The 24,170-nt window shown below is 56.9% G+C and overlaps 5 protein-coding genes across 5 annotated transcripts; 2 read left to right on the forward strand and 3 right to left on the reverse strand.

Annotated features, from left to right (window-relative positions):
* Window positions 1–88: 88 nt before the first annotated feature.
* On the forward strand, window positions 89–7,982 carry MSY001_0444 (uncharacterized protein; the record flags this gene model as incomplete). Its single annotated transcript, XM_018885527.1, has 2 exons — window positions 89–6,808; window positions 6,867–7,982. 2 exons carry the CDS (start codon window positions 89–91, stop codon window positions 7,980–7,982), a joined length of 7,836 nt encoding a protein of 2,611 aa, XP_018739074.1.
* Window positions 7,983–8,515: 533 nt separating this feature from the next.
* MSY001_0445 (uncharacterized protein) lies at window positions 8,516–9,337 on the reverse strand (the record flags this gene model as incomplete). Its single annotated transcript, XM_018885528.1, has 1 exon — window positions 8,516–9,337. The coding sequence occupies one exon, from the start codon at window positions 9,335–9,337 to the stop codon at window positions 8,516–8,518; it is 822 nt and encodes a 273-aa protein (XP_018739075.1).
* A 5,170-nt stretch (window positions 9,338–14,507) lies between these two features.
* MSY001_0446 (uncharacterized protein) lies at window positions 14,508–15,744 on the forward strand (the record flags this gene model as incomplete). Its single annotated transcript, XM_018885529.1, has 2 exons — window positions 14,508–14,751; window positions 14,852–15,744. The coding sequence occupies 2 exons, from the start codon at window positions 14,508–14,510 to the stop codon at window positions 15,742–15,744; spliced, it is 1,137 nt and encodes a 378-aa protein (XP_018739076.1).
* Window positions 15,745–15,833: 89 nt separating this feature from the next.
* MSY001_0447 (uncharacterized protein) lies at window positions 15,834–16,241 on the reverse strand (the record flags this gene model as incomplete). Its single annotated transcript, XM_018885530.1, has 2 exons — window positions 15,834–15,845; window positions 15,885–16,241. The coding sequence occupies 2 exons, from the start codon at window positions 16,239–16,241 to the stop codon at window positions 15,834–15,836; spliced, it is 369 nt and encodes a 122-aa protein (XP_018739077.1).
* Window positions 16,242–21,865: 5,624 nt separating this feature from the next.
* On the reverse strand, window positions 21,866–22,812 carry MSY001_0448 (uncharacterized protein; the record flags this gene model as incomplete). The annotated part of the gene is made up of 3 exons (XM_018885532.1): window positions 21,866–22,120; window positions 22,144–22,299; window positions 22,429–22,812. The coding sequence occupies 3 exons, from the start codon at window positions 22,810–22,812 to the stop codon at window positions 21,866–21,868; spliced, it is 795 nt and encodes a 264-aa protein (XP_018739078.1).
* Window positions 22,813–24,170: the final 1,358 nt, after the last annotated feature.

The following is a 24,170-nucleotide window of genomic DNA, read 5'->3' on the forward strand; positions in this document are numbered from 1 at the left end:
GGCCGTACAGAGTTCTGTTCGGAGGATCACGTCCAGTGTGTTTTCTACAGAGATACCCTGGCTCCCGTCTCAGACATGCCAGATCGCCATGGGCGTTTTGTTTGAGTATGTCCGGCAAGAGCGAGATGCCGTCTTTGACGAGCTCGCACTGGCGCTGGAGGAACTGGAGCTACCTGGATCTTTCGATCTACCAGATGCGTGCTTACAGCTGTACCATGCATTATGTATAATCCGCTTCATCAGCTCATGTGCTTCGTACGAATGGAGGGCACATTTGCCCGACGAAATGGTACCCGAGTCTCGGGGGGCGTGGCCTAGTCCTCCGCCATTGGCAGAGGACACTGCACGCCACTTGGTCTCTAATCTTCTCCGACTTGCTGATTCGCTCCTTATGTATGAGCAAACGGTCATCGATACACAAGTCAACATGATCGGTCGCAGCTTACCGGAGCCCGACCGTACCCGTACACTCAACTTTCTTCATCAACGAGAGCAAGACACGGTACTACGTGAGCGTGACTATTTTGTATCCATGATGGATGCCTGCCAGGGCCTCCATGCCGGCTGCATCCACCGTGAGAACTTCCATGTCGTGTTGCCGTATTTCCCCCCTCAGCGACCTTCAATCCTACCAAAAGATCATGGCGGTGTCACTTTTGAATCAACTTGCTGGTCCACTCCAGCAGACAGTCTCGATTCGACGCCCGTGACAGTTGCCGCCATGCTCTCGCGCGAGTTATCCACCGTCCTGCTGTATCTGAGCTCAAGCAACTGGGAAACGACTCTGAAGTGCTGCGGTTCCGTGATGGATCCACGTCTCTACTTGCGTCCGTACGAATCGCTCCATTGGCGCTGGCCCGAACTACAGCGGTTCCTGTTCAGCTTGGCAGGCCGTGTCCCGCACTTGCCGCGTCGCGTGCTTTGTCATACTAGTGTGGTGGTACGACGTATGCTGATCAAATGGTCGCTCAGGCACCCGGAAGAACGAATGAGAGTGTGTGCGAATGGCTTGCCCGAGGCAGCCGTCGCGTTGTTCGATGCGATGTTCACCGTCCTCGACTCGCCGCGGCGCCGCGCCGTGTTGTGGCCGACGCTCTGTGTCCTCAGCGGCCTGTCGCCACACATCCATATACCCTCACGCACACGGCGTGATGCAGGCACAAAGAATGCGCAGTTGCTCGATTCCGTTGTACACAATCTCGCGAACTCACGGACCTACTACCTTTCGCTGTTTTCGATCGCACTCATGTTTGAAATGGCCTCGCTTGGGAATAAGCCGCTGCCAGAAATGCTCATTCAGCAATACTTTCAACGCGTGTGCGAGCTGCTTCCTACGATGCGCACGAATGAGACACGAGTACCAGCTCTATTCCTCGCGGCTCTGGTACGCAGCCGCTATACGCAGCAGGTGGCTGAGATGCTGCAGGGTGCAATCCAGACCCGTACGTGCCACCAACTGGTGCTCGTAATTTCTCACACGATCAATCTTCTGTGTTCCTACAAGATTGACCCGTCATGGAAAAACACATTGTTTCCGATATGTGCAACGGTTCTTCGGCGCAACCTCTGCAGCACAGTCAGCTCGTGGATCGTGCGTCGCGATAGGTCAGAGATGTCCATCTCGGCTGTGCAAAACAATTTGGCCAATGCCGTTGCCGATCCTATGAGCTTATTGTCGGCCCTGCCCGCTACGCAGTCGCTCGACCCCTCTTATCTGCTCTCGCTGTCGGGGCATCAACTTGAAGCGGCTCTGCAGGATGACTCGCTATTTTCACTGGTACTCGCGCTCGTTCATATGCCCCCCACGATGCTGACATTGCATGCAATGGCGATGTGTGCCCTGAAGCGGCTCAGCGGTGGGGTGCCGCCCAAGGTATTGATGTTGCGTTTCACATACCTTTCACCAGACATGTTCCAGCCATTAGAGAAACCCTTGCCTGTCTCTCAAAAAATTCTCGCGATACTCCTGCCTTACGACAAGGAACTTATACACCAGAACGCGATGCAGCTATTCTCTGCGGAAACGCAAGGCTCACAGCGCTACTGGCTGACGTCTACCCAAACCTCGATCAAACGTATGGTTCGTGCCAAGCAAGTATCCTTTCCGCTCGAGGGGCCCAGTGCAGTGCTATACGGCTTGTGCTGCTCGAATCATGCCGTGGTCATGGCTGCCAAAGAGCTGGGCACTCTTCTTGGGCAGCACATGAAGCTACCTGCCCCGCTGCCTGCACTGCTCGCGCGCTTACCGGACCAAAAGCTACTGTGCCAAACTCTACAGGCTGTTCCAGCGCCCAATCTGGTCGTGCGAACTACATGGAACGCACTCTTCCGCCGCTGGAAGATGCTACTACCGCGTCAAAAAAGTAGCGTTACCTTGTTGCATGAGCTGCAACACATAACGCGTGTGCTTGGCGCCAGTATGCATGTTGCTCTTCACGACATGGTATTGACGAAAGAGGAACCGGTGATGCGTACTGTAAGTGAGCTTCTGCAGGATCCAGCTCAACACCCGTTTGCGCTTACATTGTTGGCGTCCATTCCACACGCTGGACTGTCGCTGATCCTCGATCTTGTGTACCATGGCAGTACGGACGACTCGGCAGTTACTGTGTGGTTGCCGACACTGGCTGCCGTGGTGCCGCGGCTCGGAAAGATGCAGGTGCCTGCTGCGACGCTCACAATAGTCATGGAAATGCTGCTGACATGTGTTCGGAGCGTGCACAGGGACGAGGACCGTTCTAAAGTGTGCCGCGTCGCGAGTATCATGGCCACCATGAAGGCCCCAGAGGTCGATGCGATGCGGTTCGAACTGGTCGACAGCATGTTGCCATGGGCACTCTTATCACTTTCGCTGCGCCACGAAGTGCTGTCGTGCATGGTCCCTTTGACAAACCGGTTGCAGCCGTTCATGTCGTCGTTCTTGAAGCGCATCGATCTGTCGCCACAGAGCGCGCAGCATCGCCGAGCGGCGCGTGCTGTCGACCGTCTGCTGCGCGCCGGTACGATGAGCGACAAGAAACAGGGACTTGACGTGGTACACGACCCTGATGCGTGTCTGGCTATTCAGTCGCTCAGTCAGATATTCGAACAGAACCCCGATTTCTTGCGAACCGAGGCTGTGTCGCTAACAGGCACGCCGCTCGTTGTGACGCGATGCATGGTAATGCGAGCCATGGCGAAGGTTCTCAACTCACCGACGTTCCAGGCGGTCGAGCTTGAGTCGGTGCACTCTCACCCCTCTCTGGTCGAGATGCTTTGCAAAGACAAAGGGCGCTGGGTCGCAAGCAAAGTGATGCAGGCATCGACGGACGATGTGCCTGAGTGGGAGCGAGCGCTCTCTGGCGCATTGCTGCCGCATCAAGTACACGAGATATTGCGCAGTTTGCTCTCGCTGGAAGTGCAACAGTGCCAGGGCGAGCAGCTGTTGATGCGCTCCAACTCGCCCGCGCTTGTGTTTTTGTCGGCGTATGCACGTCGCTCGGCGCATGTGCAGCTGCAATCGCTGGTGCGGCGCCTCGTCTTGGAGGTTGAGCTTGTGCCCGATCAAGCGCTGCTCATGGACGGCGGCGGCGGTTCGGAAAGTGCATCGTTTGCGCGGCACCGTGAGACAGCGGTGCGGCTAATCCACACATTGCGCGAGTCGCTCGTGTCGTTTGTACTGTGGCTCCCTGCCGAGCTGCATCAGGTGTTTGTGACTCTCAAAGACACGGTGGCTGCGCGCTATGGCAAGGCAAGTGCGACACGTGCCCTGCATGCATGTTTGTGTCTCCGAGTGATTGGGCCGACCATCGCGGCGCCATCCATGGTGGATGTGACGCCACCGGCGAACGACTCGGGCCATCGCGCTTTGCTATTTCTAAACAAAGTGCTGGTGGCGCTACCTCAGGGTGGCTTCCTCTCACACCGTGAAGCGACGCTGACACAGCTGAATGACTCGGTTGCGGAGGCTTCGTCTGAGCTTCACCGCGTTGTTCGCGACACGTCTGAACGCTTTGTGGCGGACATTCCGGATCTGTCTATGACACGAACCCCCTCGCTTTCGGCCGTGCGGGCCTTGCATGCATGCTTCCGTCCGATTGCAGACAAGGGCGACGCCGATGCCAAACTTTTACTCGACCTTGTGCCACCCGCACTGTCGCTGCCTGAGCGCATTGCGCTTATCATGGACGGCCGCGACCGTGCGACGGTGTACGAAGACTTTATGTCGACGTATCGTGAAAGCGACACGAGCATCGCATCAAGTATTTTCTATGAGCTGCCCCGCGAGTCTCGTGCGGCATTCTGCTTGGCCTACACGCACATGGACATGGTCCGTGCAGACCTGATTGGTCTTGTGTACTATGTGATTCGCACGTTGAGCTTGCAGATGAGGCCCTGGGATCTCGTTTTAGACTTGACTGGCGCGTCGGAGCGCCAGATGCTGCAGTCACAGCTGACAGCGCTCATTGTGGCGCTTCTTCCTGACACAGCGTTCTGGCAACTGTCGACTGTGTATGTCATGAATGCCGGCGTTGTCTTAATGCGGCACAGCTGGTCATTGGTGGACATACATCATCAGAACCCCTTTTTACGCCGACGCAAGTTGGAGGGTGGTCCACCGATAAAAATTGTTTGGGTCTCGAAGCGAGACGACGCGACCGGCCTGAGCGACCGCCAACTTCATGCACTATCACCGGCATCGCAGCGTGTGCTGTACGCGCCGAGTACATATTCTCGCTCGAACGTGTTCCTGGACGATACGCTGCGCCCCCCCGTACCTGCCGAGTTGAGCGTGATTGGCGATACAATTGTTATACGGAGTGCTACGCGCTCACCAGATCCGGCAGTACCCGATGTGAACAGCTGCGATGTCATTCCCCTGGTCGATGCGGTGCTCTCGACGGATAACGTATCGAAGATTGCCGTGTCGCGACGCTCTTGCTCGGATGAGCTATATATTCACTCGAATGAGTGTATTTCTATTGTGCATGATCTCCGGTGCATGCAAATGACACTGAACGAGCCATCAACGAGCGTGAGCCGCACAGTGCCGCTCACACAGGTGCGCGCAACGTTTATTGGCATGGCCCTCTTTTACCGCATGTCGCCCCACATGCCGCTTCGGTCCGCGGCTGATACCCTGTTGCGGGTCACAGGCATTGAGCGTTCGGCTTCGGAGGGCATATACACAAGCCCCCTGTTTGCCATGCCACCGGTCCCTGAATCGCTGCGGGAGAGTGTGCTGCGCTCGATCCTCGATATTGCCGGCTCACATGGCCGCGTGAATCTCTTAGCCACGCGGCTCGATGATCTTATGTCCAGTGTTCCTCCGGTACAAATGCGTGCGATGTGGCGCCACTTGCTCTCTGTGTGGATGATGCACCCTGAGCACCGCGGTGCCTTACAGTCGTCATTCCTTACTATTCACAAGATGTCAGCGGAGGGTATACAGGCGTTTGGCCTTGCGTGTCTGGATCTGATGTCCAGCACGCCATCCCTTTGTGCGCATTCGATCCAAGACGCTGTCATTGTGGCTGCATCGCCGGCGCTGCACTTCTTCTTAGTGTCGCAAGTATTTGCGACAGTCACGGCGCCGCCTATGCCCAATATGCGCCATGTCCTCTGCTCGCTTCTTGGCCTAAAGGCAGTGCAGTGCCTCGTGCCGCAGACGCCGCTTGCACGCTTCCTTCCCGAGATTCTTGCCCTGGTCCTCCTATTTACGCATGACACGGACGAACTACTCCACGAGCTCGTACATATGATGCTGGCCAACACGGTAGCGTGCTGGTCCGGCTTCAAGTCGGCGCACCTCGACATGGAGGATCTTTTCGGAGTCTCAAAGCCCACTGTGCCACAAATGGTCGCCTCCGTCGAAAGAGTGCTCCAGGCACTTGCGCCGAACAAGGATGTCGAGAACCACTGGCGCACCGTGATTGAAGTGCGCATCCGATCTGCGGCGCTGACGCCCGATGGGCCTGTCCAAGTGCGTGCACTCAATGTACTTGGCTTCGTATCGACGCCATCGCTCGGCCACATGCATTCGGTCGGCACGGCGCTACTTGCGGCGTTCCCGCACTCACCTGAGGTTGTGAATGCGTGCGCTACATGCCTGGCGCGGCTGTTCGTTTCGGATCAGGCAGCATCACTCTTTTGGGTCGGACTCTCGCTTGTGGCGACGGGCGCGCTTTCCGGCGGAGTGCGCCTCGCACATGCTGCACTGCGTGCCTTACCTCCAACAAATGACGTTCAAAAGACGCTGCTCGAGGCGCGATACACTAAGGCCTGGGACAGCGGCGCCATGGACCGTGTGCTGGGCGTATCTTTTGAGCGCGACTTCTCGTTTGCGTGTGCGTCGGTGCTGCGTGTGCCCCTATGGGAGAAAGATCTGAGCCTACAGAAAGAAACCCGCGCGCTAATTGAGCGTCTCATCGAGCTGGGCGCGCCACGCGCGCCGAATGCTGGCTCACCGGGCCCTATGGGCCTCGCGCTGCTGCTGTATTGCACGGACCCCACTGAAGATACACGCGAGTCACTGCACTCGGCAGCGCTTCAAAACAAAATCACTGAAATTTCTTCCCTGTCCATTCCCAGCTCCGCCATGGGGGCTGCGCTCGCGCAGTCGCTTCTACCGCGTGCTAATGACCTGCAGCTGCAGGCGCTCCTTCCCCTGACAATCGAGCATGACCGGTCTCGCGATTCGAGCAGCAGCGACTCCAGCATTCGCATACCCGAATCACGTCCTCTTTCACAGCTTGGCTTTGCCGGGCTTGTATACAAACCCGATTCAGACACGGTTGTGACCGAGTGCCGCCAGTGGCTCCACGACCTTGTCCGTGAATTGGCGCCATAGTTACCTCCACAATTCATTCTCGCGCATGTCCAACCAGGCCCCGTGGGTCGCCTCGCGCGATCTGCCCGCGCGCATTCGCGGCACATCCATCGCTGAGCTCGAGCAGGCGATTGCCGCGATGGAGCGCGCATACGCGCTCGATGAGCCACAGGAAGAATGGGTCTGGGAGCCCAGTGTGGAGACTTCGCCTATCGATGTGTTCGAGGCGCAGTATGTGCGGGCGTGGCTCGATCGGCTCATCCAACATGCATGTAGGCAAAGTGACGCCGCACACCTCGTGGATCCAGCGGCTGCACTCCTTGTTCACCTCGCGGGCCAGGCTGCTGGCGGCGCACGCGAGCGATTATACCTTTTCTTCCTGCATCCTCACGAGGCGCCGCGCTCCCGGAGCGAGGCCGCGGCGGCTGTGCGCATCCGCGACGTGACGCTAACAGAAGATGCGCTAGGGGCTCGCACCTGGGGCGCTGCGCCATACCTTGCGCGGCGGCTGTTGCAGCAGTATATCAACGCAACCGCGCGACCAACACACGTCTTGGAGCTGGGCGCAGGTACCGGCTTGGTTGGCCTTGCCCTCGCACAGGGACTTTCAGCGCAAGGCGCTTTTGTGCGCGTCACACTGACTGACCATCATGCAGCCGTGCTCGACAACTTGGCGCACAATGCCGGTGCGAACGCGGTGAACGGCGTCGAGGTGCGCCGCCTTGACTGGCAGCAGGTCTACGAGGCGCGTGGTCTGGCACAGGGGGGCTACCAGACGACTGCACAGACGCTACCGATTCATAACGATGAGCGAGCAGCTGCTTATGGGGATGTGCCGCCTGATGCACAGTACGAACTAATCGTGGCAGCCGACTGTATCTATGATCCGCAGCATGCTGTATGGATCGAAGCCGTGGCGCTCCAGCACCTGGCGCAACGAAGCGATACCATCCACCCGCAGCTGCAGTTACTCATGCCGATGCGTTCGACGCACCACGCCGAGCTACAGAGCGTATATGATACATTCTGCGCGACGCGGGGATGGGCCTTGGTGGCACAGTACACAATGGACGGGATCGATAACTTTGGACCTGCAGAGCTGCGGCAGAGCGACGGGCCGGTGCGCTCTGGCTCCTTTGTCGCTTATAGGCATCTAGTCATAGAGCGCCTATAGTTTACGACGCGGTCTCCAACTCGGCCAAGCACTGCAGCAACCTTGTGCGCGTCGACTCAATAACATCGTACTCATCCGCATCGTTCGAAGCAGCACCAGGGGGTATCTTGCTCGTAGGAGACGTGTCCATAAACGTCACGGGACGAACCACAATCTGCCCGGGCGAGCGCGGTGCCGTGGCGTCAGCGGCCTCGACAAGGACAGAAGAGCGTTCCATCGTGGCTTCACCTCTCGAAACAGGCAGCATTCTCATAAGGTCAGTGTATTTAACGTACATTCGTAGATCAGCGAGGCACTCGTTCACGACCTGTTCTGGAAAGAGGCACGTCGGCAGATGACTCGAGGGCGACCCATTTTCAGGGGCCAGGAGAGGCGTTTGTTCACTCTGCATGGTCAGCAATACGGACATACATCATCCTGGCGGTGATCCGTGGGGCCCTTGGACCGCGCGCATACGCAGCAGCCAAACCACGCACGGAGCCAGCTCATGCAACCAGTCGTGCTAGAGAGGAGCGACGCCACCAGGAAAAGGCTTATGTAATTGAGGTCCGTGCGGGCGTGCGCGGCACCGCCGGACCCGCCGGCTCCGTAGCTGCACACGCTGCTTGGAGCTTTGGCTCCACTACGTAGGTGCTCTTCAGCTGGTTACCCAGGGTAAGCCAGCCAGGGCGCACATTGTGTCTCCGTCCAAAGAGCTCAATTTTCCGCCCACCGGGGCACATCTTCTCGATCATTGCATATAGCTCGTCAGGTTTGCGGGACGTGTCCCGTACTTGTGACACGATGACGTCGGTGCCCAGACCGTCATGGAGCCACGGAAGCACGTGTCGACTCTGTCCAGGGGCCCAAGCATCGGGCTGGTCGCGCCGCTTGGCATATTTGATGCCGACGAGGCAATGCTCCTTCGAGTGGTTTAGCCAGTGGCCCGTACGGCCCGTCCGGACGAGCCGCTCCATCTGGTTCGTCTTGATCCAGATCAGCTCATCCGCACGCGTGTAGCCCCATTGTCCCAGTAGCTGGCGCCCGAGCTCCATAGACCGGCCCGTCACCCACAGGAAGAGCAGGCCCTCCGCTTGTAGCGCTGGCACGTCCAACGCACGCATGTCGTCATCCGACAGAGTCCCATACGGCAGCGACATGTGGATATCCCACGGAGGATCGGCCAAGATCACATCAAAGTGTCCCAGTGTCGAAAGGTCAAATGCGCGCAAGTCACAGTCAATCCACTGGCCGGGGCGGAACTGCTTATCCAACGCCCTCTCTGGACCAGCGCGCACCCACGCGGCCAGACCGTAGCGGTCTAATTGCTGCATCGGCTCTCGCAGGGAAGCCTCCATTGCACGCTCCGAGCACATCGGGTAGGGCGTGAGGCTTGAGCATTTCCATTCAAAGGGCGTCTGAAGCAGTGAATCGTCTACCACAAAATGCAGAAATGGGCACGTCATCTTGCGGTGACAAGAACTTAAATAACCACAGTGACCTAGTTCAACCTTTGTATGGGGCATAATGAGCGGCTTGAAGTGCACTCGCTCGCAGAACGTTGGCGCTCCCTGCGCTGCCCGAGCCTGAGCACATGCGGGGCGTGTAATGTGCTCACACAAGGCCTGGAATCGATTATCGGTGCTTTGAAGCTCTTATTAGTGTGCTCTTACATACCAGCTTGGCGAGAATGCGCTGCTTCCCTGTTGGCCGGCTCAAATACCGTATGGCAATAACCGTGGCCGCATCTTCTTGTGCCGCTCGCATCCAGACACCGGCGTCAGTGGAGAAGGAATCTTTCGACCTATTCCATGGCCGATCCGCTGCGCGAGCCGTGTGTGAATGCCACACAGGCCTTTCTTCGTAAAGACTATGTACAGTGCTTGCTCGATATCGAAAAGGCACTAGAATCCACTCACGAGGGCCTCGACACCTCGTTGGAGCAGCTGCTAGTGCTGAGATTCACTGTTGTCTCGACCATCTCCGCTCATGCCGCGGTCAGAGCCCGTGTTACAAAAGCCTTGCACCATGCAGAAGATGTGCACGCTCATAAACTAGAGCACATGCTCAACATGGGGCCCAACTCTCTATTTACCCAGCTATGGTACGAGTGCCTGTACGCTTTGGCCCGAGGACCCGCACCTGAAACGCTGCCCACTTCTATCGCGCTTACACCCGTCGCGGAGCAGGTCCTTCTACGCATACCCACACCTGTACTCACTTCCGCTATTCTTATGGCACTTCAAATGGATACACTCGCCAATGCTGCAGCGCCGACGTCGGCCCGCTCGCAGATCGCGCGACAGACATGTGAATGCTTCTTCTCTGCAGTTGTACAGGCAGACGATATTCATCATGATGCGGAAAAGTACGAGCGCATTCTGCGTCTCTATACTATTCAGGTGCTGGGCTTGTATCTAGGCGAATGGGACTATGCCTATGGCTTTGTCGAGTATAGCACACTGCCCTCACCGACCAAGTTGGATGTGCTGAATGCCCTTTCTACTGCTCAAGAAAATGAAAAACACAAGGTTGAGCGCGAAATTGAGGTCTTGCGCCACGCTCAGCAGCAGTATGAATCAGAGAAAAGCAGGCGTAGTGCCGCGACGCCCCAAGATACCCCGTCAAAGCAGATGGCACCTGTTCCGCTAGCGAAGCCCAACGAGACGGTTGCGCGCCCTACGGTACAGCGGACGCCCAGTATCCGCGGGCGACCCGCCAGTCTCACAGCAGAGCCCTCTCCCTCGCCCTTGTCACACGCTGATCAGCGCAAACATCTGCAGCAGTATTTACAACGCCGCCCCAGGCCCGAACCCACGGTCAGCCCTGTTCAATCACGTTCTACTTGGTGGTCGCTCTTTTTGTCCCACATCACGCACGAACGAGCCCTATCTGCCATCCTTTTGCTAGTCGTAGCTCTGTTGTTTCGAAGCAGCAGCGGGAGGCACGGCTCGAAGAGCCCCTCATGGCTTGCTATTATCAAGCAACGGCTGCTCGACACGATCCGGATGTAAGTTATTCCATGCAGCTTTCACTAACTCTCTAGGGCGACTCAGGTTACCTACTTGTAGCTAGCTTGGGCCGTAGCACTGTGGAGTGGCACAGGCCATTTGTGAAATGCGCATAGCTTACATAGCTTGCAGGCATGGTTTTGGACGGGCGCGTACTTCTATGCTTATGTCAATGTACAGCTTTTTACTTTTTGCCCACAACGATTGGCTTTTAACTCGAGCCACGCATGTGGCTGACTATCACGCCTTGCATTGAGAAGAGAGCTCAATTACACAAGCGCGTGTAGATTCTTTCTCAGTCACCCGCACCCTCCCAGTACATCTAAAGGCGGCTCGCCATACTTCCGTGAGGCTCTAGTATGGTGGGAGTCCGAGATCTTGTATGTGATGACTATACTAATACTTTAGTTTCAATGTGTCCTTATCTTGGTCGTCTATCCTGCCTTCTCAGGGGTTCTGGCACAAGACCCCCAACCCTCGGGACCACCACCTGACTCGCCCGATCCTCCGTACGTGTAAACTCTCGCCCTACTTATACCAGACCTCCGCCTAAACATCGTAAATTTACCGCAGGTATCCCTGAAAACAGTGCTATTGCTTTTGTCGTTGCCTTTGGTGCATTGTTCATTATTTTGCTGTTGCTGGGCGCCTTGCTTAAGCTTCTAAATCCTCCTCGTCTTGAAGCGCGTCATGCGTCGCTGCCACCTGTTGGGGTACGTCCTAGCATGGCAGGTCGTCTGCGGCCGACATCTGAGGTCAAGGGCCACACAGGCAATGCCACAGCATCGCAAGCCAATCTGTTGTCGTCGGTACCCGTCCAAGGCTATTCACAGCCCTCTCACTCAAAGAATGTCGTACCTTATTCGTATGCTAATGCTTCACAACCGGCTCCTTATTTGCAAGCGACTCAGTCCTCTTCGAACGCCGCCTTGCCGAATAGCAAGCCACCACGCTCGAAAGCACGAAAATCACGAGCACTTCCTGCCCCTCCTATCGAATCATACGCGGACCAGCAATACCGATACAACTCGGGCTACGCAGACCCGTATGCCACCAATAGCCAGGATCAATCGCCTTTCGAATCACATCATGAAGTGGCTTCTGCGACAGTTTCGCGCCCGTCGCGCTCGTCGCGTGGCTATGTACCCCTGCCAGAACCTCCTGTGAACTCCAATGCCTACAGCAACTACCGTGATGACAGGAACTCGTACTACGATGGTGCTCTAAACTATTACAACCAACCCTCCCACGGCTCCTCTCACTACCGGACCAAGTCGGGTTCTAGTCAGCTTTCTCGTGTGGAAAGCATTGGTGCTGGCGACCATCGGCGCCACAGCACGCGACGTGGTCGCAATGGTTCGACGCGCAAGATGACCACTGCAGAGCGCGTTCGGGCTTTGCGAGAAGCGAATACGGATGGCAAAGATGGTACATTGAATAAATCATACGCAGATGGCACTGCATTTGATTTCTACACAGACTCTGGGAGTAAACAAGCGTATGCCAATGACTCTGCTTTTTCGAATGGCACCTATGCCTATGTGGCCGACGACCACGATTCTCAATATTACCCAGTGAAGGAAGAATACCGTTATGCAGCGGCTCCATCTACTTGGGAACAACCGTGGTATTCACAAACCTCTCAGTACGATCAGGACTATCAACAACCTGTCTACCAACAACATCGCTACAATCCATTTTAGCGCCCTTCTTTTGAACCATCCAATTTACATTGCGTATAACCATGACTGTAGCCCGCACGGAGGCAGATATGGACTGTTCTATAGATTTTTTTTTCTCCCTTTTCCCTACCCTCTACAGCCGTTTCTATCTGTATAGATGAAAGACATGGCGCTGCAATATATGTGGAGTAGCGGCTTGTTCTAGGTGCACCTCCAGTGGCCAGCGGCGAATGTGGCCAGTCTGGAACCTATGGCCCGAATCTTGGTCTTCCAGCACAGGCATACTGTTCCCTTCTCCTAAATTGGGGATTGATTTTGGAGACGGGTCTTCACACTGTAAGGAGGGTCCTGGTGGAGTTGGTATGTCACAGAGCATTGACGCAAAGACTTTCTTTCCAAACTACCTATTGAAATCTCTATTTACATTCTTTCGCTTCTACCCACTGCAATTGATGTGCTAAATTCAAGTCTCGTGTGCCATTCTTGGCACACACTTGCATCTGATCCTGTTCTTTGGCGGCAGCTTTTTTTGCAACGGCGCGGCTGGAGTAAGAAGCACTCACAAATCGAAGCTCAACTTTCACTAGTTCTGCCCGTGACTTGTCCATCTGTATCTAACTGGCAGAGAATTTATATGGGCCATTTTGAATTGGAAAGACGCTGGACGATTCTTCAAACCAAAATACGCGCGGACACTGTCCCAACACCTTTCCGACCCCAACTATCCCGACTAGTAGGTCATCAAGACAGTGTATATACGTGTTGCTTTGTTCCCTCTCATGACAGTTCGCATCGGGGCTATATCGTGACAGGATCTCGCGATTGGACTCTTCGACTTTGGGACAGTGAAACTTGTGAGTGCGTGTCGATTGTCTCGGGTCATCAAGGGAGCGTTTTGTCCCTCTATTACTGTAACGGACTTCTTGTCAGTGGTAGTTCCGATGGTACAGCTTGTGTATGGCGGATCACTTCTTCCACAAGGACAAGTAAACCTGACATGTCTCTGAAGTACACGCTACAAGGCCATAAAGCTGGCATCCTTGGCGTGTGTGGGGATGATACATGGATTGTTACAGCGAGTCGGGACACTACTTTACGTGTTTGGCATTGCGACACAGGTGAGCTACGACGCATATACAAAGGTCACCATGCGTGTGTAAATGCTTGTCATATGAACGAGGGCCATGTAGCAAGCGCAGCGGCCGATGGCTCTGTACATATTTGGGAACCGTCAACAGGCGCTACGCTCCAGGAACTATCCGGCATATCAAATGGCGTCGCTACTATTCATTTATGTCAAGAGTTGTGTTTTACAGGGAGCAGTGATAAAGCTGTTCGGATCTGGCAGTGGCGGACAGGACAATGCATCTGTCAATTTCAAGCTCATTACCAGCTCGTCCGCACACTTGCATATGATCCCGATCGATATATTCTCGTTACGGGGGGCTGGGATCGGATGACTCGCACGTGGCACCTGGCCTCTCTTCTTGACTCTGCACAATATCTCTATGGCGAGGACTCACCTCATCTAGTCCTTGAAAATGGTATGCATCATGGTCGTATATTTCATGTGTGCTTGGATGCCACGCGCGTGCTGGCAGCGTGCGAGGATAAAACTGTTTGGATCACGGACTATTTGGGCCCGATCTGAATGCACCCTACCTGTACTATTAGTTAATACGCCGGCGCACGCTAATGTCTCCCCGCATACATTTTTTTTGTCCAATAGAGAAAAGCATAGCTGCTGGTGCAGGCCGCGGTTGCCACGGAGACGCGGCACCAATCACCTCACACCCCAACAGGCAGGGAGACCCCTACGCAACCATCAATATTCCACAGGCCCACCTGATTCCATGTCTGGTGTTCCCAGAGTCGATGTTGGAGCTCCCGCACCACCACCGAAGAGCCGGAAGAGTGGGGTGAAATCCAAGGGAAAGTCCAAGAAAAAGGATGCTATTCGCAAATCACAATATGTTGACCCACAAATCGTCAACGGACCAGACGCTTCTCATCACTCGCGTCTGGATATAATCGACCAGCTTGATATTTCAGGGCTCACTGGTGCTTCCTGTATGTATCTCATATTGACTAACACTAGTGTTCCATCATGATTCACCCTACGATGCTTGCTCGCCACAATTTAACAGGGGTACACGTACTGCACCAGTTCGCGCATTTGATCGATCTGTCGATCCAGTCACGAAGGCTCTCCTGGAGTCTCATCAACAACGGGAGGGTGGCATGCCGGATGCTGAAGATCCATCCAGGGAGCAATTGCATGAACTCTCCGAGATCAGTGCGAATCAAGATGACATGGGAATAAGTGGCTACGCGGATCCCAACACGGCCCAAGGTGAATTGATGGGCACTGGCACTGAACCTTGGCAAGAATTCCTCAATTCAAGTCCATATCAACAGAAGTCAACCACTCCGTCCCCGTTGAGCCAGCCCCAAGAGTTCGGTGACATGGAATCTATTTTAAGAGGTGGTCGTCGCCGCGCAGATAATGCTAGTTCGCGCAATGAGGGTCTAGATGCCCCTTCGGAAACCTATGACATTATGTCTGTATCACGAAAGGACAATGCTGCCATTGGGCGTAGCAAGAGTCTTATGGGACGCCTGCGACGACTTAAGTTGGACCCCGTGGAGGCGTCGATGCCTGAAAGCACGGCGCGCTCAACTGCTGTTGGTTCCCGCCGTGAAAATCAAATAAGGCATGTTCCTCAAGCAGCAGCGCCCCTGTCTTCAAGCATAGCCCCGACGACCGTGACCCTTCCCACCGATTCGGCAGGTGCCTCTGCTGGACAGACTGGCCCTGGTGTCTTCCCTTTGCAGCCAGAAGCTACGGCGGCTACCTCGCAGCGTGCCATGGCGCCGACTTTCACGCCGCCACGTGCTTCCGATGCACCACCACCGCTACCTCCGAAGGTGTCGGTTCAGCAAGAGAGTTCGGCGGCTATGCAGCAGCGTTCTTCTATGAGTGAGAGGAGAGCCAGTGACAGCCGTGAGAAGCAGAATGAAATGCCATCGCGTGGGGGCGGCCTTTTCCGACGTTTCACCACGCAGCATCGCGGCCCCAGTAGAGGATAGATAAAGATGCTCCATTTCGAATGTGGTTCGTTTTAATGAAATGCATACATAGCGTTTGTTTCGCCTATAACTCTATCACGAGGACGGCTTTACAGCTTAGACTGAACGGTTAGTTTCCAAGCACCTAGATCACAACATACCTTCTGGGCTTTGAGCACAGCATCGAGCTTGGTGGCCAGCATGATGTTGCCCTTGACCTTAAGCTTGCCGCCCATGAAAGCCTTCTGGCCATTGATCTTGCCATCAGCCAGATCAGCAAAGGTCTCATCGGCCAGGTTGATAATGCAGTCAGCCTTGCCCTTCGCCTTGCCCTCGTAGACAGACACGTCCTTCTTCAGATCGATGGTCTGGACGAGCTCCTCGCCGCCCTTGTTCTTCACGTGAAACTCAAAGACAGCGTTGGTCTTCTTCTGCAGGTCCTTCTTCTCAGCATCAGAGAAGCCATTGATGCCGTCCGAAATCTGCTTGAAGTACTGGGTCGACTTGAACTCGCTCATTGCAGTTGGTAGGTATTCAAGAAGTACAAGCCCCGCATCTTTTGTAGGCCACACTGGAACCGTTTGACGCGTCCGCCGGCCCCAGCGAATTGATGGAGCCAATCACAATGCCTCTTGAAAGTGCCGGTCAGCCATATCATGACCGGTCACTGTGGAGAAAGCCCGACCCGGCCGAGCCCAACATGCTGCATCCTGCGCAGATCGTGAAGTCGCTCACACATCCAAATGGCATTTGGGGCAATAATAAATCTACGGTCTATATAGCGAAGTAGTGCGATAAATACCATCGCGCGATAAAGGGTCGCTGCGCTTGCCTTGATGCATGCCTCTTATATTTGCGATCAATGTGCAAGCTCAATAGGCTCACTTTGTGATAGCATTGGCAGCACAGGGGCCTGCTCAGGTCTCTCGCCAAACCAGTCATAAAAATTTGGCTCTTCCTTCGCGCGAGACGCCAAGTATGGATTACGACTCGCCTCTGACTCGCCGAGTGCACCAAAGTTCAACTCTAGTTCCCATGCATTCTCATCAAGTCCTAGCGACAGGCGCTTTTCATCGCTGGAGAGCGAGTCAGGGCACTGGCGTCTAGGGAGTTCAGCATTAGGCGTCATTCCTGAGTGTTGCTTGCTTTCGACCACGACTGCCTCATCGATTATATGCTCATCTTCTTTGTTCGCTGGCATCGGTTCTTCTTGTGGCAACCGGTCGTCGGAAACCATTGGCGTGGTGTTCGTCTCAGGTACGAGAGGCTCGTGCGCCTCCAGCGCCGTTTCATAACCATGCGACAATACGGTCGACTGCTCCGTGGGCAGTTCAGACGCCTCCGGCACATCCATCGACGGTGCTTCTGGCTCTGACGTTTCGAGCACCACACTAGGGGGTCGCGGTTGTGTGCTTGGCTGCATGGTACGTTCATCCCAGCCACCTAGGCTCCGACGGCGGCTGTGGGAGCGATTCAGAGACTCTTGGCGCTGTGCCTCAATGGCCACAGGAAGCGGCTCTTCGACAACACTGCAGTGAGGCAAGCGTCCGTTGGACGCCTGGTGAGACAGGCTCATGGGCTCCTGGTGCCGCTTTTTGAAAAGGGAGAACAGTGACGTCGGCCTGGATGCCCCCGTAGCATCTTGGCGGCGGAACGAGCTGAACGAGAGGCGGTGCGATGCAGCTTGGGGTGACGACGGCAGCGATGCCTCGGGCGAGTAGTACGGACTAGGCTCTTGGCGGTCCAGCATGTTGGGAACCATGGGAGGGGTGCTTTGCATAGTGACTGATGGCGCGATACCAGTCAAACTGTGCGGACCCGTCAGGCCAGGCTGGGTACTTGCGGTGTCAAAGTCCGAAGCCTGCTGAACACTCTGCTCACTTTTGTGGCTTCGGAAGGGGAGGCGCGATGCGCGACTGACGCGATTCGTGGGCAACGGAGGAGCATCCGCGGTGGAGCGCTGCTGTTTCGGAAATACCTTCTTGAAGAAACGACTAGCTTTGCTTTTTAGAGTCTTGCCCACGGGAGGCTCGTGGCGCTCCTCTAGCTTGCTTGTGTCAGGTACTGCCCTCCTGGTAGGCCGCATGCGGCCGCCCCGGCGCACCGGCTCCTCCGTCGTGTCATGCGGACCGGGCATCGAATACGGAAATTCCTCAGATGTGTGGGGAATTTGCTGCGGCATGCTTGAGATTCCAAGAGCGTCCGCGCCTGGGTCCTGGCTATCTCCCTGGAACTCTTGGGGTGCCGTCGGAGTTTCTCCTGGCAGCATTTGCAGCGTCGTAGCTTCCGGTGCCAAGTGCTCATCATGCATCATAGGGATCCACGACGACGATGACACAGGCTCGTTGGCGCTGGTAGGCGAGGCAGGTAGCGTTGCTTCTTCGTGCGGGTTTCGGAATATCGAGTCGTGTACGGACCCGTTTGGGTTGTCCTCCACAACTGCCTCGGACATAGGCTGGATCGGATCGCGGTCCATGGGCCGTGGTTGGGGCTCTGGCGCCACGAGCGTCGACTCTGCCTCGGGCTCCGACGCTGCTGATACTCCAGTCTCCGCTTGCGCACTCTGTGCATGTCTGTGTTCCTGAAGTAGCGCATCCTCGTACAAGTCAAACGGCGTCTCTGTCACTTTCCAAGGCTCACCCAAGGAAGGACGAGTGCCATGTACTGGTATGGCACTCTCTGTAGGGGCCACGCTGGCGTTCGAAGGTAGCGAGGTGGCGCTCGTGCGCTGCGCAAGTCCCTCATGACCATCGCTATCCTCTTCCGACTCAAGCTCGCCCATATCGAGCTGTAGAAAATGGGCTTGACCGCCGAGGATCGTCGAGTCCGTGGTCTTCTCCCATGGAAACGTGATGCCAAGGTGCATGCTTGGCACGTCCTCGACGGGATCCACGAGGAATGGGGTTGCGTATGGCATTCGCAGATTAGGAAAACCCAGATCCGTGGGTCAACGGTGCGTCGACGTTAGAGGCACAATAGCCAGCGTGGTGGATGGGGCTGAGCTGCCAGTGCTCAGCCCATAAGCAGGGTCTCGTGCCTGTGGAAGTTCAATGCGCACGAAGCAGCCGTTCATATGAAAGTGGAGGGCCACAACACGTCCGGATGCACAGTAGGCGTTCAAAGCCACGTGGCTAACGAACGACCCAGCCTCGCACGGTGCATTTCCTCGTATGGGCTGCGACGTGGCTCCTAGTGGCTGCCCTGGTCAGCGCGTGCAGCTAACGTGCACGGGCGCCGTGTTCTCGATCGCGCATACTGTTCTTGGATACACTAGTTTTTCTCTTGCCCTTGCGCTAAGTCTATCCCTGCACTATCGGCGTGTCGTCAAGAACCATGTCGCCGGATACCCGGACGAGTGGTGGCCCTCGGTGAGCGCCACCATTGGTGACTGGTTCCCTGAGCGGAACGTATTCCAAATTCTCTGTGCGGCAACATCCGGCTTCCGCTTTGTGATGATAGCATTGCTCGGCGCTCTGGCCTGTCGCTACGGCCGTCCCTTCGGGGGCGCCTGCCTCGCGACGGCAGGTGTGCTTCGAACGTTTGCCTGCGGTGGATGGATCTTTATTACGTCCTCTGATCATGCTCTTACGCACGATGTGGCCATGGGCATTTACCTGGCTCTCACGCCCGTGTGGATGGCTCTGTGCCTTACGCAGCTGCGTACACCGCCGGCCTCGCCCCTCAGTGCCGCCCACCGCCGCGCACAGTGGCTGCGAGTCATCGCGTCGACGCTCTTCTATGCGTGTACACCTTTTATGGTATACTTTTACCTTGCGCATCGCCGCGACCGCATCCCTGGCATGTACACATACTACTCGCTGCTTGAGTGGTCGCTAGTGTTTTTCGATGTGCTCTTCGATGCGGCAAGCGCTCAAGATTTGAAGGCTTTCGCTATACAGGTGTTGGAGGCACCGCCAACTGTACCGTCGGTTGCGACTGCCCCCGCGCCGCCAACTGCTGTGCGCATATGGGGCTGGGTCGTATCGCAGGCCCTCCTTGCGTGGACCGCATGGTCCTCTCTTTTTGCGCTCATCTCTATGATCTTTTATTTCAGCGTGTCGAACATGGCCGCCAAGGGCCTCGAACTGCTCGTCCTTGCTCCGGCTCTGGGCTTGGCTATCGTCGCATTTTCGCCGCTGCAGCGATGTTTCCAGTCTGACACCCCCGGCTCGATCCGGCACGTGCGGCCGTGGCGTGCAGGCGCTCTCTGGCTGATGTCGCTAGCAACGGTGGCCTCGTACGTGCTTCCTCAGGCCCTGACGCGTCTCGTAATTCACGCACTTTCGTGCGCTGCTGTGGCAGTACTCAGCGCTGTCGACTGGTCGCACGCCTGGGAGGCGGCACGGCTCGACGAAACCGCCGCCATTTGGCTTGTCGGTCTCGTTACTGCCGTGGTCTCGCGCTATGTGAACCATGCCAACATCCCAATATGGGCGTTCTTGGACGCGACCAACGGCGGGTGGCACATTTTTGCGCTGGCGGTAGCCACGGTGTGCCTCGTTCCCCTGTTCGTCCCATCTCTGTGCCAGTATCCTGCGGTGCATGTGCGCCGCATGCCCACTTCGCTGCCCCATGCGTGGCGCCGCTTCGTCGTGGCTGCGGGTGCCTTGGGCGTGTGGCTATGTGAAGTGCAGACCTTCCTCAGCGATGCTGGCACGGTGATTTCGTACGGCTGGACAGGTTACCCGCTCCAGGGCCCCATGGCCGTCTCGCACGGCGTGTGGGTCGTTGCGGCTATGGCTCTTGGTTCGGCCGCATCACTCTCGGCACCCCGCATGGGCACTACGTATGGGGTCATGGCACTACATGCAATGGGAATGGCCCTACTTCTACGCCTCGACAACTGGCCAAGCTTTGCTGGAGGCCTGCTCGTTGCCCTAACGCTTCCAATGATGCTGGCACCGCTGCTACAGAGTGCACTTGCGCACCATCCACTGCGCGCTATGTCAGCGGCATGGTTCGCCATGTCGTTCCTAGCGTTCCTTGGTGTTCTAACGACGGCGTACGCATTTCTCCCTGGCGCGTACATAATGCGAGAGCACACGGGCGCGCTAACGCTCGTGCAGACACTTGTGCTCTTGGCTGGTGTGCTCACCGCTCGCACGGCGCCCGAGGGTCAGCGCCTCGTCCCGGGTCATGGCGCGCGTGCCCAAACGGTTCACTGCGTTGTGTATACGCTACTTGGACTGCTCGTCCTCGTGGCATCGCTCGTACCATATTGGCGCCGCGTGGATGCACGTGCGATCCAGCCGTACCACCCGGCCGACCGCATAGTCACAGCCGGTATATGGACCGTGCACTTTGGCTTTGACCAGAACATGCGCGATAGCACGCGACGCATGAGTCGCGTGCTCAAGGATCTCGAGCTGGACATCGTAGGCCTCCTGGAGACGGACCTCAACCGACCTGCGTTTGGTAATCGCGACCTTACCCAGTGGCTCGCACAGGACCTGCAAATGTATGCGGATCTCGGACCGAGTCCGAAGAAGCACACATGGGGCGCTGTGCTCTTGTCCAAATTTCCGATCATCAACTCCACGCACCACCTTCTGCCGTCGCCGCACGGTGAGCTGGCGCCGGCAATCCATGCAGTGCTGGACATATATGGTGTGCCGACCCACGTCGTGGTCTCGCACAATGGGCAGGAAGAGGACCCGCTGGACCGCGAGCTCCAAACAACCGAGCTCGCCCGCCTGCTACGCGAGGCATATCCCCATCCCGCCATCTTTATGGGCTACTTGGTAACACGCCCGCATGCGCCGCGCCCGAGCCCATACGACATTCTGTTCCGCGATGGGCGCATTCATGACGTGGACGCGACCGACATGAACCGCTGGTGCCAGTACCTCGGTTTCCGTGGCGTGCACCGCATCGGATACGCGCGCGTATCACGCTACACGGTCACTGATACGGAGATTCAGACGTTTAAGCTGCGGATGCCATACGAAGCATCGGAGCGCGACCCTGACCATGATTTGCGCCCACGCACTTTGCCCTTGGGCACAATGCCGGTGGCGGACTGGGCCTATCCCCTTTCGTTTATTCAACCGTTCCGCCGCATTAATGAGACGCACCGGTATGCGCCCTACGCACTGCCGCTCTACTATGGGCTACCCGAGGCGCCGGCGCCTGATCCGGCCCCTTAGGCCTGCGCGCGCTTGGCGCGCTGCTGCGCACGGCGCGCGGCGCGCTTGCGGTTGCGCTCCACTGTGCCAATGCCCATGTACGAGTCGGCGGCCACACGCACTACACGCAGGGGCGCCCGGCCGTCGCGCGACGCCGGGACGGCCCGCGACTCAGACGTAAGGTTTGGCGCGCCCGTCGGCAGCTCCGCCATGGTTCGGCGGTGTGCGCGGTTCGACTCGCGAATCGCGTCTGCGAGGGGCGACTTGTACGTCTGCGTAAGCAGTGCATACATACTGATGGATCTGTCCCTTCCGAAAGCTCTTCGTACGGTGCACCGCGCGGCGAGTGCGGCGCGCTGATAGGCACTGGCCGCGTCCCGACCGTAAACGTGGGACGCGCGCCCAGCAGGCGCTCCATATGGCGCTGCAGCTCCGTCTGCAGCGGCTTTCCCTGCGTGTAAGTCTGTTCGCATACTCAGTGCGTGCACGGCTCAGGAAATAGGGTGATGTAACCATAATATGTCTTCAAGACTAATCGTTTGCCGCATCTTTGCCGTGCGCGCGTGACTGCGATACGTACCTCCTGCACAAACTCTTCTTCGAGTGCCTTGAGGCGCAGCACTGACTCAGTCCGCTCGAGCGAAAGGCGGAACTTGCTCGAGAGCGACCGCACCGTCCACTGCTGGGGGTCTTGTGTGTGTAGCTTCCACATATCGTCGCGCACTTGTTGGTGCACGGGGGGCGGCGGGTGGAACGCCGGATTCAGAGGAAAGGGCGTAGTTCCAATCCAATGCGGCCCATTTCCCGGCGCAGGGTACCGGAAGCGCTCCGCATCGCCCTTCAGCCACTCGCGGTAGGGCGGCAAGGGACCGCGTGGCAGGAGTCGTCGCAGCCGGTCACGACCACGGCGCTGCGCCTGCTGCGCCGGCACTCGCGGCTCAGAAGCAGAGCGCGTCGCATACATGCGCCAGGCACTTGGCCCCATGGAGCCGCGCACTGGCACACCGCCGGCGCGCATCATCGTCAAACGAAGAAAGGCGTTCCTCGAGTATCGCCGACCCCCGTCACGTGGCGCACGACCGTCGTGCTCCACATCCTGGCAACGGCCAGCATGGAGTGCGCACACGCGCTCAAGCCCGGCGGATCCAACATACACGCAGCGCTGCAGGACGTACGTCTTGATGTTGGGCTCGAGCGCGGCTCAGTCGAGTGGCAGATTGCTGTGCCCGTTCCAGGCCCATCCCCCGCACGTGAGTATATCCTGTGGGAGGCGCCTCAAGTCGAACTGATGCATGCTCAGGCTGATACACATGGGGCTCTGGTTGCGCAGCCGCACGTGCAAAGCCGCGGAGCAAGTGCTATACTTACTGTGCCGCAGATTGAGCGTTCATTCACACTCTCGCTTACCATCTACGCCAATGTTGCCTTCCTCCCTGGCACGCATCCTGCTGTACGTGCCATTGCTCACACAGATCCGGTGCCCTGTTCTTTTATGTGAGCACAACACGGTCCAGTGTCGCTTTTACGACTATGATACCCCACTTCGTGTGCGTGCAAAGGACCCTGGTCGGATCCACAGCGCTAAGTGGATCGAGCAGGATCCTACCCCTCTTTGGTCCGCTCATTTTTCGCCCTTGTCAGAGCTGCTACTCGAATGGACACCTGCGCAATCTTATCGCAGTGAATATATGCTGCAGTCGCATGCGGCGCGCGCAGAGTGCTGCCTAACGCTGCGTCTGGCCGAGGAGGAACTGTGGCTCGAGTCGCATACTGTGATTGACGTGGACTTTTTCGTGCACATTGCAGATCCTTTAACGCACTCTCATGAAGACTCTGTGCCCCTTACTTGCACAGTTTCGTCGGGTGACCCAAGTCGTGTATGGGAATCGCTAATATGCGCCTGCTCGCCGGAGCAGGCGCTCGTGGCCACCGACGATCAGTTGGTGCTTCATTCCCTCGACCACCCATCACCTACGCCAGAACGCTCCTTTACCCTCACTGTACCTATCCAACGCGTATGCGACGGCTCTGGAGAAAGTCCACAGGGCCTGTCATTCCATCTGCGTGGACGTGTCCTGGTGGCCCACGGCGTTGATACGACCCACGCCTGGACAGGCATGCCCTCTCTCACACTTGAATCTACACCCATCACGATCCAGTACTCTATCCACACGCTTCCGCGCTTGAATGAACCCGGCTATGAATTACAGATGTTATCAAAGCAGGGCGCGGAGTGGCGCCCTGTCTCTTCCGAGCCCGTTGATGCACCAGCCGCTCTCCGATGGGCACGTGCGCCTCGTAGGTCGGCCGCACCGAGACCCC

The sequence above is a fragment of the Malassezia sympodialis genome, genomic scaffold (assembly GCF_000349305.1).
Source record: "Malassezia sympodialis ATCC 42132 genomic scaffold, msy_sf_2, whole genome shotgun sequence".
NCBI classification, from domain to species: domain Eukaryota; kingdom Fungi; phylum Basidiomycota; class Malasseziomycetes; order Malasseziales; family Malasseziaceae; genus Malassezia; species Malassezia sympodialis.